Consider the following 16,284-nt stretch of genomic DNA (forward strand, 5'->3'; position numbering starts at 1 on the left):
CATTGACTGTCAGAATAGTGATGCCAAAGAAAAGCATGTACAATTCCTAAAATATGTTTCAGTATTTTTAATACCATGGCAATTACTCATATAGAATAGAATGCTAATATAATTCTATCCATGATCACAATATACACAGAAAAAATGGACTTTTGTGTCGCAACTCATGAAATATACACAAAACGACGACATGCTTGTGTGACACAACCTTGTTTTGTTTTTTGTTGGGGGGGGGGGGGGGGCAAAAACGTGACATTGAACATTTCAAGATGGAATCATGTGGACAAATATTCAGCAGATGAGCATCCTGTAATTCGCATTGGAGGCAAGAGAGAGAAAAATGGCGAAAGTGTGGCAAAAGGTTCTCAGGCTGCCTTTTAAAAGCTTGGGGCGAGCAAATTGCATCAGGGAGAATCGTCACCCAACTTTCATTATTTCCAAGTGCTGTGATTGAATTAAAGGGCAAAAGGAGGGCTGCTCTCCTTCTCTGCTATACTGCGGCGCTATTAAATTCTAATTAGAGATGCGGTGGGTGGGTGCGGTGTTGTGTGTGTGTGTGGGGGGGGGGGGGGGGGATCAATGATGCTGCAGCTCGGCCGGACGACGGGCCCAATAGACTGATGACTTATTGTCATGTAAAGCAGGGAGGCGGCAGTGGTAGCGGTGGAGGAAGAAGGAGGAAGGAAGGAGGCAGTGCGGCGTGCGCACGGCGCTGCTTTTGTTTCTGATGAGCTCGATATGCTCTGGAGACCTCCGGCAAGGCGGCTCTTAGGGGGCTTTTCACAAAACGCGCCTGGGCTGCTATAAAGGAGGCCACTTCTGGAGCGGCCGCCGAGCAGTCAACATCGAAAAAAAAAAATCCCTCCAACAACCTCCTCACACGTTCTCCTCCCTCTCACCCGCCATCATAAGCCGACCTGGGGTATCTTCAGCTTTTGGGTGCCTTCCCAAATGTATAAAATGGAGTATTCTTACCTTAACTCGTCCGCCTACGAGTCGTGCATGGCTGGCATGGACACGTCGAGCCTGGCGTCGGCCTACGCGGACTTCAGCTCGTGCAGTCAGGCCAGCGGCTTCCAGTACAACCCCATCCGGACCACGTTCGGGGCCACCAGCGGTTGCCCGTCGCTGGCGCCCGGTTCCTGCAGCCTGGGCACGCTGAGGGACCACCAGAGCAGCCCCTACGCGGCCGGTAAGGCGCATTTTCAAGCGTCACTGCTCACTCGCTCGCTCGCTCGGTACGGGGCCAAATTTGCGTACACAAATGAAGGAATTTATCGCGTTAGGAGCGGCTGCGTGCGTGTAATTTGGTTACGCGCGTGTCACACCCGAAAGCCTCCAACAGAATTAGCCCATAAGCTGCCGTAATGTGTTTACTTTGCGATGAGACGAATAATTAGATAACCAAAGAGCAAAACTCATTATTGGCGCTCAAATTGGGAGTCACTGTACTCGCGGAAGGCGACGAGTTTTGACAACTTACGCACGCTCTTGCGCACGGCGCAGCCACTCATTTTAGGACAGAGTTCAAGTACATTTACGATTAAAAGCGAACATAGACGATCACTGGACTCAGATTTGAACACACTTATTATTATCTATACTCCCTCAAAAAGTGGAATTAATATATTTACGTGGATGATTACGCACGGCATCGAGATTCATTTTGGACGCTATTAAACGACATTTACGAGCATGATCACGGACATAACCCCACTTCTGATGCTGTTTCATAACATTTAGCAACATCACAAGAGGTGATTACTCACGGTTTGAGGCAGAGCAACCGGACTCATTTGGAAGAGAATAAAATTCACCATTAAACTCTCTTTGATTATCACCACGCGGAGTTGAACATATATCAACACTATTACGCTGCTGAGTTAACGCACGGCAACCGGAACGATATCCGAAACAATTAAATTACATTTTTACAACTAAAAAAATACATGCAGATCCAAACAGAATCCAACTTTGGAGTATAGTTGAATCAATATCGCCACTTGACTATAACGCACGGTTATTACGCACAGAATGCAACCGAATTAACCTGCATTAACAATTAAAAATCCACTTAAGTGATCACATTCAAAGCAATTATATCACGTAAAGTCTCCGGTATTGTTTTTTTTTTTGGGCGCACAACAACCCGTATTGTTTGTAACGGATTTTAACTCTATATTCCCGATTGAAATCGAATCTTGATGACCACTCGACACAGAATTGAGTATAATCACATTTATAATGCAAGCAGTCAATTGAACAAATTGTCCACCATTTAGATGATGCTTAACGCACTAAACACTGTATTACACAAATGTTGCGAATTTTTTTTTTACAGAATCCCTGATATCACGATAGACCTACTGCAAAAAAAACAAAAAAAAAAACATGACGTCATTTTGTCCTCCTATTGTATGCAGTGCCCTACAAGCTGTTTACGGACCACGGGGGTCTGAACGAAAAGCGCAAGCAGAGGCGTATCCGGACCACCTTCACCAGCGCGCAGCTAAAGGAGCTGGAGAGGGTCTTTGCAGAGACCCACTACCCGGATATCTACACCCGTGAAGAGCTGGCACTCAAGATAGACTTGACCGAAGCCAGAGTGCAGGTAAACAATCACAAAGTCAAGAGCAGTAATGCATGCAAGTTAAAAATGCTCCAATTACGCAAGGTTTACTGCATACATTACGCGCAGGCATAAGACACATGCACCAATTCACTTTTTTATTTGATTTGATATAATTAACGATTAAAAACTCATGTTTTCATTGTATATTATTTAGCAAATGGGTTCCCAAACTGTTCAAGCTCAAACCACCAATTTGTTTTTTAAAAGACGCAAATATATTAAAATAAAGCACACACTTTTCTTTTTAAACGACGACCCCCCACTACCCCCCCCCCACACAAACACACAAATAATGTAAAGGTGCTTATAAATATTATTCCTATAAAACCCAACAACAAAACTACTGACTAATGACAAATTTGGGGCTGTTTTGAAGGTTTGGTTCCAGAACCGACGGGCCAAGTTTCGCAAGCAGGAGCGTGCTGCTGCAGCGGCCGCAGCCGCCGCCAAGTCCAATTCCGGCAAAAAGTCGGACCCGCGGGACGACGACAGCAAAGACGCCAAATCCACGGACCCGGACAGCACGGGGGGCCCCAACCCGGTGCCCACCTCTAATTGCGGTGGCCCCAGCCCCACCGGTGTGCAGGTGAACGGTGGGGGCGGCAATGGCGGACAGGCGGAGGCCGGCAAGGGCGTCGTGTCGTCCGGCATGGGGGTGGGGGTGACGGGCGTGGGGGTTACGGCACCGAGTCAAGGCTGGGCCACCGCCCCGGGGACCATCACCTCCATCCCGGACTCGCTGGGCGGGCCGTTCGCCAGCGTGCTGTCGTCCTTGCAGAGACAGAACGGAGCCAAGGCTGCTTTAGTAAAAAGCAGCATGTTCTAATTGACGTGCACACGCAGACTGATGGACACTGACAGTCAAAAGTGCTTTTGTTTTGTCTCCCTTTTGTGTGGCATTTGCTTGACAAAAATACATTTCATGGCACATTTGGCAAATTGTTGAAAGATTGGTGGGTCGAAAATAACACGACTGCACAAAACACCTTAAAATCTGGTTGTTTTGTACAAAAGAGCCCAAATTTGGATTGCTTAGTACGTGCACGCCCACGCGCACGAATTGGTTCCCTTTTTGACCCGTACTGGGTTATTTTTGACCCAACTGTTTTTGGACCGTTGGCGAGCTCACAGTATTGCATTATTCACAGATAATACAGTGCTTATACCCAACAAATGACAAACACGTGTCTGACCACGCAGCAGAGCAAAGTTTCATCAGGAGGCTGCATTTGGGAATTTTTGAGGCATTCAATTGACAGCTGCTTATTTTTAATAATATTTTGCATTTACTCGGGCTAGAGTTTACGACCAATACCGCATAATTTTTACCGCATTCATTTTTTCTGAGGTCGTGGACAGCTGCACAATTTAATGTCAATTGCATTTATCCGGGCTGGTTTACATTGTTGTATAATTTCAACGACCATGCAGTCACGTCGCTTTAGTTTAGCAAGAGCATGCATTTTGTCTGGACTATAATTTTGAGTCAACATTTAGGCTATTCAACAAACTGCGACCGATCCAGTTTAGCTGGACTATGCGGGCAGCCACATACTTGATCATTCATCTGGGCTGTTTTAAATTTTTGCAAGACTCACGGGCCAGCGCATAGAACGTGGACTTTACCTGTGATCAATTTCTGATGGGTTAATAAGTAAGTATGCGCCCAACGGCATAGTTTTTGCAAGAACCGCGACGACTATGCGGCCAACCACAAACTTTTCAAGAGCCTGCATTTCAGTGCAGGCCATTTTGATTTCTGTTATTTCTGACAGAATGAACTATGCGGCACGCAGGCTGCATAGCCTTATACAGTTTCCATGAATCTGAGCGAGGTTTGGACTTTTTGTGGGATTCAACCAGAAAGAAAATGATTTTTTTTTTTTTTTTAAACTTGATATTTCATCAAGTTTCTTTTATTGTCCACTATGAGAAAAAAAGGCACAATTACAGCAGCACCCCTCCAAATCCCCGCCCCGCCCATGGACATAAATCTATGTTTTGTGTGTCTTTCTATGACAGTGTGTTTGTGGCTCCAATTGTAAAGTGTTAATATGTATTCGCGTCTCCTAATAGTTGAATCATAGACACGTATAGTCTTCATTTTAAGTCGGATTCCCTAAGAATTTATTTTTGGTAAAAAGGGAATGTATGCAAATGTTGTATTTATTTGGATATAATTTGCATGTCTCTTTTTGTTTTTAAGTCTCCCACTTTGTTGTGAACATTGTTGTCTGGAAGGTTATTTATGTTATTAGGTTCTGGATGCTTATATTTAAGAAGGGAATATTTCTACATGTGCACATAGTTTTCCAAGGCATTGAAATGGTTGTTGATGATACAAAAAATAATAATAGGAAAAAAAATGGCTTGGTCATGTCTTTGTCAGCTTCTGTGGTGTGAAGAACGTACATGATAACAGTGGAAATGTTCAAGTTCCTGTAACAATTTGCGATGGGAAGTGATATTAGCGATATAACAGGTGGCGATTGTTCATTTTAGGTAAAGCGTTTTAATTAATGTAAAGGTTTAAGCTTGATTTTAGACAGAAATTAAATTCGGCCAGCAGCTATTGCATAACAAAGAAGCCAAAATTGATAAAAATCTGCAAAGGTTCACAATTTCATATTTCTATCAATAGGCTTGCAAAAATCAATATATATATATATATATATATATATATACATATATATATATATGTGTATATATATATATATTTTTTTAATTTAGAACAATCTCACATTTAAAAAGCATTTAACGTGATTATTACCCTTATCTGTGAGCTTGGTTCAACTGTGGTAGAAGCTAGGGGGTAAAATATACGAAATGATATATGATATATATCATATATATATATGATATATGATATATATCATATATATATATGATATATATGATATATATATATGATATATATATATATATGATATATATATATATATATATATATAATGATATATAACAATATATGAAATGATCTTACTAAAGGGAACAGTTTTAACTCAGGTAAAATTATGATATAATATGCAAACTGTGATGTAAAACATTGTAGAAACGAAATCAATTCAAAATTAAAATTACTTCGTTGAAAATGAAAGATTAACAAAGGTTCATATGGAGAAACAGGTTTTTGCACGACAGAAACTAGGGTAAGTTCAACAGGTTCTTTCCCGGCTGACCAAGACCTGATGGATGAATTAAAAATCAATTATGAAGAAAATAACTTTTTTTTTTAAATTAACCTTAAAAACTTGCCCCAAATGTGAAGAAAAAAACATTCAAAAAGACACCTCCTTGCACCCCATTAAAAACAAAGCGAATACTCACCTTTGGGAGAGCTGTTCCTAATAGTTTGCCTCTTGCTGAGAAATGCCTCAAAATCAGAAGAACATATCGACAGACAGTGACTTTGGATGGTTTTATTTATAAAGATACAGTCATTGCATTGACACAGTTAATGAAAAGATACATCGAAATATGGTGTTCAGGTGACTACTACAATAAATACACGAGAAAGCCTCTGCGCTAAAAAGAGAAAATGGAAAATGCTCAACAACTCCAGGAATTAAGCGCAGTGGCTATTGCTTTGATTTGTACATTTTTTTACAGTATCTTTTGGTTGTAGGCTTAAACGTGCAGTCTTTTTTGTTAAACATCGGCAGCACACTGCCCGACTCGCAAAATGCAAACCAAGCAAAAAATATATATATATTTAAAAAAATAAAATAAACAAAGTTGGCAAAGGTTCAATAGACTTTTCGCTCAGAGCCCCCTAGTTATTGTTGCTGAGATCAAAAAGTTTCACACAACATAAAGTCTGTGATGGTGGTTGACTGCATAGCGTAATGTATATTTTACATCTTTTTTTCTGGGCTAGTTTGGATTCTGTCTGCTTCTTTTATCTTTCATCAATTGAATATCTTCATTCATGTTTTTCATTACTCTGGGCAAGTTTCGACTTGTTTTTTTGTTTTTTTTGAGAGATGCAACCGACTGTGGACGACTACATATAGCTTTTTCCAGAGCCTAAAAAGAAAACATTTCCATTCAACCTATGTGTCACTATGCATTTACAAAAACTTCAGGAAAGCATTGTTCTTATTTGCTGCGCTCTGATTGGTCCCGCTACATTCCCGGGGACGCGGTTTAAGCGAAAGGTCGTATATTTTCCTCACGGACAAGAGCATTCTATCACTGCAAAATCAACGACGCGGAAAAGTGGACGACTTGCAATGAAGGAATGCGAGGACAATTTGGCCACTGATCGATCGCCTTCAAATGAAAATATTATGCTTTTTTTTTGTTTCTTTTTCTGTGTCGTTCTTTTGTTCCTAAGGCACATTAAAGTAGCGGATTCGGTTACTGCCCTCATGAATTACATTCAAAAAGTGTGTCAGTGGAAGCCTTGTGGATTATTATAACACATTTCCAACATAAGGTGTACAATTCAGTGCTGATCCAAAATAACAAATGCACCAATAGAGATCCAGTATTGTGCGTCGTGAAGGTTAATTTGCATCTCGTTTTGTCTGCTTTTGGGAGTGACATAAAATGGATGCCGCTTGGTGAAAAAGAAAAAAAAAAAAAAAGGAAACACCTAAACCAGATTAAATCCGATTAAAGTATGTATGAATAAAACCACACTTGATGAATGGTGATTCAAATAGATTGTGCTTCGTAAAAATGACAATATGAGTGAATGACTGTCCTGACTGTTGATACTCATATGGATGAAAAATCTTGGATTGACCCACGTGATGAATGGGGGTTGCACGGGAGGGCAGGGCTTGGCAGGTGATCAGGTTCAACTCGACTGGAGACGTCACAAGGTGGTCGGCTGACCGGCCGCTTGAGGGGGGAAGAGAGACCCACAAACATTCAGCATGCAGCAACAAACGGTGGAGACAGACGAGAAAAAGGAAACGGATGAATGCTAGCTAGACGACGGTGAATGTTTGTCAGTGATTCTCAAAATGTGGAGTGGTAGCATTTATTTTACAGGCACGTGTTCATGTTAGAGCTATTCGACTATGGTCGATGTAAATGTGGACAAAATCAAGTCATGTGTGTGTGAAGGATGTTTGGAGGGGGCAACTCACAGCGGGAGCGAATATAGCACTGGTGGCAGTTGAGCAGGCCGCTGCGGATCCGCACGTCGGTTCCTGTGGACATGTCTCCTAATTGCCCCTTGCAGACCCCGCACTGACCACAACAATAGTGAAATTAACATAATAAACACTCCCCAAAACTCGCTTTCTCAAAAAAACACATATATTTCTTTTTCACGTAGTTTGACCCTTCGCACATATGTTAACCTGGGGAAAATGTCTTCACTAACCTTAAAGCAGTCGATGTGGAAGTAGAGGCTGAGGGTCTCGATGATCATGGCGGCCCCTTTGCCTAGCGGCTGCCCGCAGCTGGAGCACAGCTTCTTGCCACTGACAGACCTATAAATCGCAATAACATCGGCAACAATGAGCCTACGTGCTGCTTCAGCAAGTCTAAAGACAAAGGCAGCTCGAGAGTTGGTACATTATTTGCTGGATTTCCACCAAGATGGTTTTGTAGGCATGTGTGTGTGTGGGCATGTTCTCTCACACCAAATCACCGAACATACCTCTCGGGCAGCGATATTTAATAATTAATGTATGTGTCCCAATACTTTTGTCCTCCTACAAACCTCATATTTGATCTCATGACAGCAAGCACAAGTACAGCACAAAACACAGGGTTGATGGGAGGCACAAAATGGATACCTGTTGGGTGGTGCGTCAACAGAAGGCGGAGGGGGCTTGGGTGGGCTGCGCCCAGCATTTACTGTGGCGGGTGCATTCCTGGAAAATGGACAGACTGTTGCGGCATTCAGCTGACAATGCGGCTGACTGCACAGCCTTGAAATGAGCCGCATTCATCTGGATCGCTTTGTAATTTTGAGAGATTCAAATCATAAATCATTATTATCTCGTGTTTCCAGAGCCTGCTGTTAAGTGGGTTGCTGAAAAATGAACTCGGACACGAGATGACGATAATCTAAGAGTGAGATGCTGCAATGATAAAAGCTTGAGGTGCCACCTACTGGCCAAACACAGTAACTGAAAGACTGCAGGTTACAATGAATGCCGAAAAAGCGCACTTCTGTTGCCATGGTTATACTCTCATCAATTTGTCAGACAGAAGGCAGAAAGCTTCTTTAAATGATAAGACTGAAGCTAATACATTTAAAGACCATTTAAACACACACGCACACACACACACACCTGCGTTCTCCTGCAGGCCGGACGGGCTTGCTGGCGTCAACGTCTTGCCGTTTCTTGACCGGGGCGGAGGTCTTGGCAGCCATTTGGTGAAGTTTTTGGCCATTTTTCACGCAGCTAGTCTGACTCACCGAGCTGTAGATGGCCCACATCCATGTTAGGGCTCTATTTTTAGGATGTTTCCTTCTACTCATTAGGTTGACAGATGAGCTGGATCTTAAACTTTGCATCAATATTACGTGTAAACTCGCAGATTTAAAATCCCTGGATGATTTGGTAGACAATCAGCTATGCATACCTTTAACAATGTCTCTTGTGAGTAAAGATCATGTTTACTGAGGAAAAGTAATGTTTTTTTGATGTATGCTTTGATGCGTCGACAAACCTCTTGGCTGTTCTGACGCTGTCGTCGGCGGTGCTGATGTCGCTCGTTTTGTCGTTCTCTCGCGGTCCACACTCAACCTCTCCACTCTCCAGCTGTGTTAGCCAATCAGAAGTAAAGACCGTTAGTTGGTGGACCAATCACAGGGGTTTTCAAATTGGGTTCAGGGGGGCTCAAAGATGCAAGTTTCGAGGCCCGCAAAACAAATAGCAATAAATGATGGGATTGTTTAAAAAAGCCCATACCTAACCTATGGGACAAATACTCCAGCCTACGTTAGTTTTTTGTCAATTGTGCTATCTGCAGCATACATGTATTTAGAACAAAAGGATCATCATTATTATAGGATTATGACTATTTGTAAAATTTATTGTCACAAGAGGGTGAGACTCCTCATCCCATCAAATCACGTCATTGTTCTTGAAAAGATTGATTTAAAAAAACACAATTGTTCTATTTTTCAACAAATATGTCATCATAAATTAATTTTTGGTAAGGCAAGACATTATAGTGTATATAGTGCATAGTATTTATATATAGTGCATTTCATACAGAAGGTATGCTTAATAATAACAAACTAATAATACATTTAAAACTAAAAAAGATGTAGATTTGATCACCGAATGTCTCTCCAGTTGCTCCTGTTTGCGTTCCCAGTCAGCAAGTGAGCGCACGATGGTGTCCTGGCACTCGGAAACCGACGTGGCGGACGATTGCGGAATCAGGCCTGTGACTGTCTCTTCCAGGATGAGACGTTCCTGACGTGAGGGTAGCGTTGGAACCGTTAAACAATCAAAGCCCATGACCACAGACAACGCGTCACATAAGGCTTGAGGAGGCAACTTTCATTTGGTATTGTCTAAAATGTGCACCCACCTCCTCATGGTAGCGCCTCTCCTCCTGCGCAACCTCCCTCTGGGCCGTCTCCCACTCCTCCTTGAGCTTCTTCTGCTCTCGCTGGTATTTCTCCTGTGTTACCGAGGTAACGCACCGCAAGCATATACAAATACAGGAAGAAAAGACATTGTAATTGATGTCGGAGGCATGCAAACATTGAATCAATTTTGGCTTGTCAGGAGTGAACGTAAAGAAAGAAAGAGGTGAAGAAGCAAGCAGGAGGTGGACATGCAAACAGGCCTCCGAGAAGAGTACCACTGTTGAAAATGTCGTCTTTTACAAAGTTAACATGGTGTCTGGAGGCTTAGAGGAGTTAAAGTGAAGATATTTCTGGGCACCTTTATCTCATTGATTTTTAAGACTTTGAATTTGAAACATTTCATTTAAGACACTTTAAGACTCCACTATAGACCCAGAAAAAAAGCTCCATTTTGAATCACACTGTCAGCTTTTCAAGAATCTATTCAAGAATTGATTGAAGTTTGAACTGCAGAGAGCGGTTTCAACTACTTGATTGTTAGCGAAAAAAAAGCATTATTATCAAAATTAGGAATTTACTCATTTTTTTCTATTAAGACTTGCATTGGAAGACAGAATCACAAAGAAAGAAAAACAATTACAGGGGATAACACAACCAGCACAGTAATGCACCACACATTCTTCCAATCATCCAAGGTCAGAAACCTTTCTCACTGAGCTGTGGAGGAGGGAGGGGGGCATTTAGCCAACAGAATCTCGCCCCCAAGCACAAGCCATGACAAAGCTCCTTGTGCTGCTCAAGGGCGCCCTCAACTGATGGCAGCGGCACATGAGCGGATGTTACGGTACAATAAACGTGCTGATCATCAAAATGGCGGCAAGCTTTTACAGGCGCAATGGAGTGTGGTTAACCAGCTTTATGACATATGACGCCTTTAAGATATAAACTGGTCTCACGGTTTAAAAGCAGCAGTGGGCAAATATAAATAATAAATTAATAATCATTAATTCTAGCAAAAACAAAACATCCCTGAGAGGGTAGCAGGTTTTTGAAAGTGTGACTCCCTTGTGCAAATAAAACCAAAACTGGCAATGAATCCTGACAGAGCTGGGGGTAGCCTCATGCGCCATGCGTTGCCTCGCTATCTATCCGTGTACCTGCAGCAGGCGCGCCTGCTCTTGCTGCCACCTTTCCTGCCGCTTTCGCTCCTCGGCCGGGTCCCAGGACCAGCGATCGGCCCGCCTGGTCTGAGGCGACACCGGCACTGAAACCTAACAGGATGCCCCCGCCCCAACCCACCACCGACAACACATGCATCCACAAAACCCAAAGCACCAAAATAGTCATGCACACGTCGAGCACCCTCACACAATCGGGAAATCACGCACACAGACATACAGAGAAAAAAATGGAGGGGAGAAGAGAGATAGTTGGTCTACCACAACAGCACTAGTCCAATGCTATCCAATCCACTCCTACTGAAGGAGAAAGACAGAAAAGGACAGCGGTGACCAGAGGTGGGAGGAAGTCACATATGTGCAAGTCAGAAGTAAGCTGAACCTTCATATTGCAGTCCCAAATTATTGGGGCAAAAATCAAATGGAGTCAAGTCATATCTCGAGTTAAGATAGTCTCAAGTCAAATCTCTTGATTTTGAAAAGCATCTGAGCACCATAAGAATCTGGACATGTCGACATAGAATTGTTAGAACAACAAAGTTGATTGTACTCACGTTGCCGTAGTGATCCTTCTCTCCCTTATCTGCAGATTGTAAATGTACAGCAACAATCAATGTGGCATATCACAATTTACATACATATAAACACAGCATCATTTGCAATTGAATACAAAAATAGCTCAGAATCATATAGATCTATATCATAATGCATTTAATAGTCAATTGTGTGTCCCAGCCCCTATAGTAAAAAAAAAAAAAAAAAGAAGTACAATTACCTGCAAAGAACTCGCAGCGTAAATTTGGGTTGCTGCTTGTCAGTGGAGAGCGAGTACTGTTTTCAACACCTTTGGGGAAATATATGGTTATAAAAGTAAAATGGACAAAAGCACTGATAGTTTAATGTATGTGCGTGTGTCGAGTAACCTTCTGTGGTTGTAGTTGGCAGTTCATGTCCAAAACTGGGACCCTCCTCTTTCTTCTGGTTTGTCCCCACGTGACTGTCTATGCCCGTCTAGCGATTTTACAGGATTATTAATCGGATAGATGGAGGTGTTGAATTTGGAAGGATTTTAATGGCTTACCACTGAGGTTACAGAGTTTGTGCCAAGCCCTGACTCACACGACGGTATAGTCTCTTGTTTGGCTTCTGCAAAGACACAGTAGTGATCATGCAAGTGTGATGTGTCTGCAATATGACAGAAACGCAAGTGTCCACATGGGGGCAGTAGAACAGCATGTGACTCAGACCTGCAGATGTTTGGAGGTGTGATGCTGATTGAGACTTTTTTTCCGCTAGAGCGACTGCTGACTGTCTTCCATTCTTTCTCTCAAAGCTCTCCTCTGGTTTCTGCAACTCCTAAAAAAAAGAAATATTTTTGCATCATTTAAAATGAGCATTGTAGTGAAGGAGAATTTACTGTAGCAGGCATTTTATTAGGTTGACAAAACAATCTAAATGTGCAGCCTAGCTTTTTAATATTAGTATTTGATGGGTATGATTAAATGTATTTATAGATTTTAAAATGGCTGGCAATTAATGTTTGTAAGTTTACCACTGGTAGCGAAGTAGGCCTGCTGGGTGGCGTTGAACACAGAGCGACTTCTTTGTCCTGGATGTCACCTAAAGCTGCCTCTACGTTGGTGGACGCCAGAATTCCTTTTGTCGCTGAGGCACATGGGTGGTGGGCGGTGGTTTGGGGCAAAGAGTACGGTAGGAAAACAGGAGAGGACTCTGATCCTTGACAATCCTCATTGCCGTTGACCCGCAGGAGTCCATCGGCCTACAACCAAATGGATGCTATGTTGAGAAACGTCTGTGCTAAGACGATACTTGGCAATGCATATAAAACACAATATAAAATGAAATGTGAATAAGCCCTACAAAATACAAATAGGTAGACACATATCAGTTGTTTTGGATAATGCAGCAATGTCACAAAGGTAATCTGAGTCAGATCTAGACGGAACTCAATATGAAACTACAACATCGGACCCAGCATACACAAAACAATCGACCGCTGCCAGTCTGAATTTGATCGATCCTTTGACAAATCACCTCGAAGGAGTTTGTTAAGTTCTTGAATTCATCCGACATGGCTGCACCAAACCAAAATGGCTGACCTTCCTGTTCAAGTTGGACATGGGTTTTGGAGCATATTGAGCGCCCCACCCCTCCAAAAAAAAAAAAAAAAAAAAAAGACATCATCTCATTAATAGCATTAAACAGTGGTTCCGAAAGGAGGTAATGAGAACTAGGACTGAAATGAATCTGTGGCTAAAACCCCACTTGTGCTTTCATTTGTGCTGGGCTCGGTACTATTATCTTAAGCATGCAAACCTTAGCAACAAGCGGGCCTCAAAGACAAAGAGACGCTAGTAATATATGTGTGAGGAGGCTCCTTGTGAACTTCCCAGTGAGTGCCCCCACTACCTCCCAATCCGCGCCCCCTATATACTACCTCCACCTTCTCATCCGTCTTCAAGCCGCTTGTGTGGGCCGTCTTTGTCCACTCCACACTGAGAGGGCCCGTTGCCGGCAACTTCTTAGGTCAATAGGGAACACAAGACTCCATTCAAAGTGGAACTGGGACGCTTGACAAGAAATTCCAGAGGAGCACTTGGCTTCATTTAGCTCAGTAGCGGCCATTGCTGCCTAACATTTTATCCAGAAAATGTTTCTTCCTGTTTTGAGTAAAGTAATAAATTCAGCAGGCCCGCAACCTTTGTGAGGATAAAACGGTTCAGAAAAACGATGGATGGATTTAAAAATTTTAGAGACACACGTTTGTCAAGTGTGAACACGTTTTCAACCTAAAACACTAATTTTAGAAAAAGATGTCTTACATCATTTTTGTCACCGAAACACCCACCTAAGCATTGTTTGCAAATCATAGCGATGGAAAATGAAATCATGTTCTACATTTGTCCCATGTCTGTAATGCTCTAAGATGCCACATGATAGCACCAAAGCCCTGAAAGATGAGTCAAAGTGTTGTCTGGGTGTTAGTGTACATTTAAGTGAGCTACAGAGGGAGGGTCTCTTGAATTCTTTCAATGTATGCATCAACCTCATAAAATGTAGTTTGGCGTCTCCTTCAACTAATACCACAATGATTTACAAATTTATAACGTTAAAGCATTCACGGTACAGGAAGGAAACATGAAACTTTGAATAACAGGTTCACCCTCCTAAGGCAGCAATATTCTTTTTGTGGTATTATTTTAAGCAGAATCTGTGTGGTTATTCCTGTGATTTAGATGGAAGAGACTTTATATTCACAAATCAAATGCTCTATTCATGTAAAACTAACCTTACTGGGACAGGGTTCCGGTGTAGCAGGCCAGGGCTGAAAGTAAGGCTCGGGCGTCAGCAAAGGCAGGGGCTTGGGCGACAGCGGCGGGCTGGACGGCGGCTCGGACGAGCGTGAGCGGATCTTTGGCCCTTGGCGCGGCGAATCTCTGGGCCACTCGTCGATTTGCGCCTCCACCGTGGACGTGAACCTGGGGGCTGGCGCAAACGGTTGCCGCAGATACTTCAGGAGGCCGTCTGGGTCGGCGTCCCACGGTTCAGAGGTGGTCGGCGAAGGTGTGAGGGAGATGGGGAAGCCGCAAAAAGACGGGTCTGCCGAGACGCTGCGGTCCAGGACCTTGGGCAGCTGCAGGCGCTCCATAACTGTCTCGCTGATGGAGAAGCGCTGGGCGTAACGCTGGAGGATGTAGGCCGCCTCCTCGGGGGTTTTGGCTCTCTGGTAAGCTGCCCGCAGCTCCTCCTCACGACGCTCCCTGTGGAGACCAATAGAGGGAAGCATGCTTGGAAGTCCCCGTTGTCGTGCAGAGCACAAGTTGATCACGAGACTAGTGTACAGTGTGGTCTGTTTGGTGTTTTCATAGACTGGCTGATTTGAAAACATGCGTTTGCGCCGTTGTGGGTGTGGACTTTGCCCATCCATGTGGCTCCCCTCACTCCCTTTAAATTGAGCGCTGGACAGGGGTGCCGTCTACATGGTGCAAGTAGAACATACTCGCTGGAATTTGGTGCGAAAGTACATTTATAGGGAACGGCAAGATCTTCGCTTGCTAATTATGTTGGACCTACTTGTCCTCCACAATCTCCTTGTAGGTCTTGATGCTCCTCCTCCTCTGCGAGATGCACTCTCCTCCGATCATCAGCTGCTCCATCAACTTCCTCTCTTCCTCCTTCTTGATCAAGTCCTGAGAAATGCTGCGTCGACGATTTTTCCACCGGGCCAGATCCTGCCGCACACGAATGATTATTGTTCACTTCATTTTGCTCCATGCGTGAAGGTCAGGTGTCCTGACACGACAGGGCAATGGCCAATATCTCACTCACATCTTGCCAGTGACTATCATCTTCCTTCATTTGGTTGTACTGATTGCGCATCAACTCATGACGCACGGGACTGTGCGGCGGCAAGATGGTGGTGTTGTTCACCTCGCCGCGCATGTCAATCATACTCATACTCCTGCGAAGGAACAAAAGAGAGACACACTTAAACAAACAAAAAATAGCACTTTTTCATAGTCTTTCCAGATTTCTCCCCAAACAGAGCATTTTTTTTCATTAGCATTTTGCAAGTTTTAATATTACTCATATTGTCTTGAATTGTAATAATGAACATAACCTTGAGCAAATAATTTCTATTTGATCATTATCATGGTACAGCTGCTATTTTGGGACCGAATGCATTCCTTCAATAAACAACAGGCTGGCAGATTTGACCACATGGAAACGCGATGACTTACTGTGGGTCATGTGACACGCTGGCAGGACACATGACAGCATGGAGAGACAAACAAACACAAATGTGGATTACTGAATGTTTGTCGAGTAGACAGTGACAAGAAATGGTCTGGGTGTCGAGATTTAGGGGGTTGAATGATGTTGCGGCAAACATTCACAGGGGGGCAGTATTATCCACGTGCAGACAACTGCTGCTGTTG

At 43.2% G+C, this 16,284-nt stretch overlaps 2 protein-coding genes across 2 annotated transcripts in view; one reads left to right on the plus strand and one right to left on the minus strand.

Moving 5' to 3' along the window:
- Positions 1 to 843: 843 nt before the first annotated feature.
- Positions 844 to 4,945, plus strand: phox2bb (paired like homeobox 2Bb). The gene is made up of 3 exons (XM_061286156.1): positions 844 to 1,192; positions 2,424 to 2,611; positions 3,009 to 4,945. The coding sequence occupies exons 1-3, from the start codon at positions 952 to 954 to the stop codon at positions 3,456 to 3,458; spliced, it is 879 nt and encodes a 292-aa protein (XP_061142140.1). The 5' UTR covers positions 844 to 951; the 3' UTR covers positions 3,459 to 4,945.
- A 1,091-nt stretch (positions 4,946 to 6,036) lies between these two features.
- The window catches only part of LOC133157562 (LIM and calponin homology domains-containing protein 1-like), a 32,693-nt gene continuing 22,445 nt past the window's right edge, over positions 6,037 to 16,284 (minus strand). Inside the window, exons 9-25 of the mRNA XM_061284198.1 lie at positions 15,674 to 15,806; positions 15,419 to 15,576; positions 14,634 to 15,105; positions 12,876 to 13,103; positions 12,571 to 12,679; positions 12,405 to 12,469; positions 12,247 to 12,334; positions 12,099 to 12,167; positions 11,878 to 11,906; positions 10,145 to 10,237; positions 9,889 to 10,026; positions 9,272 to 9,363; positions 8,890 to 9,021; positions 8,389 to 8,466; positions 7,971 to 8,079; positions 7,732 to 7,834; positions 6,037 to 7,480 (exon numbers count right to left, since the gene is read on the minus strand). Coding sequence (XP_061140182.1) covers positions 7,455 to 7,480; positions 7,732 to 7,834; positions 7,971 to 8,079; positions 8,389 to 8,466; positions 8,890 to 9,021; positions 9,272 to 9,363; positions 9,889 to 10,026; positions 10,145 to 10,237; positions 11,878 to 11,906; positions 12,099 to 12,167; positions 12,247 to 12,334; positions 12,405 to 12,469; positions 12,571 to 12,679; positions 12,876 to 13,103; positions 14,634 to 15,105; positions 15,419 to 15,576; positions 15,674 to 15,806 — 2,122 coding nt within the window. The 3' untranslated portion in view covers positions 6,037 to 7,454. The remainder of the gene's footprint in view (positions 7,481 to 7,731; positions 7,835 to 7,970; positions 8,080 to 8,388; positions 8,467 to 8,889; positions 9,022 to 9,271; positions 9,364 to 9,888; positions 10,027 to 10,144; positions 10,238 to 11,877; positions 11,907 to 12,098; positions 12,168 to 12,246; positions 12,335 to 12,404; positions 12,470 to 12,570; positions 12,680 to 12,875; positions 13,104 to 14,633; positions 15,106 to 15,418; positions 15,577 to 15,673; positions 15,807 to 16,284) is intronic.

Source organism: Syngnathus typhle, linkage group LG1 (genome assembly GCF_033458585.1).
Source record: "Syngnathus typhle isolate RoL2023-S1 ecotype Sweden linkage group LG1, RoL_Styp_1.0, whole genome shotgun sequence".
Taxonomy (NCBI): Eukaryota; Metazoa; Chordata; class Actinopteri; order Syngnathiformes; family Syngnathidae; genus Syngnathus; species Syngnathus typhle.

Bases quoted from the DNA above. Each gene is read 5' to 3' on its own strand.
- phox2bb (XM_061286156.1), top strand. From the start codon at position 952: ATGTATAAAATGGAGTATTCTTACCTTAACTCGTCCGCCTACGAGTCG. The intron at 1,193-2,423 runs GTAAGGCGCATT...TATTGTATGCAG, and splicing joins GAGCAGCCCCTACGCGGCCG to TGCCCTACAAGCTGTTTACG. The intron at 2,612-3,008 runs GTAAACAATCAC...GCTGTTTTGAAG, and splicing joins TGACCGAAGCCAGAGTGCAG to GTTTGGTTCCAGAACCGACG.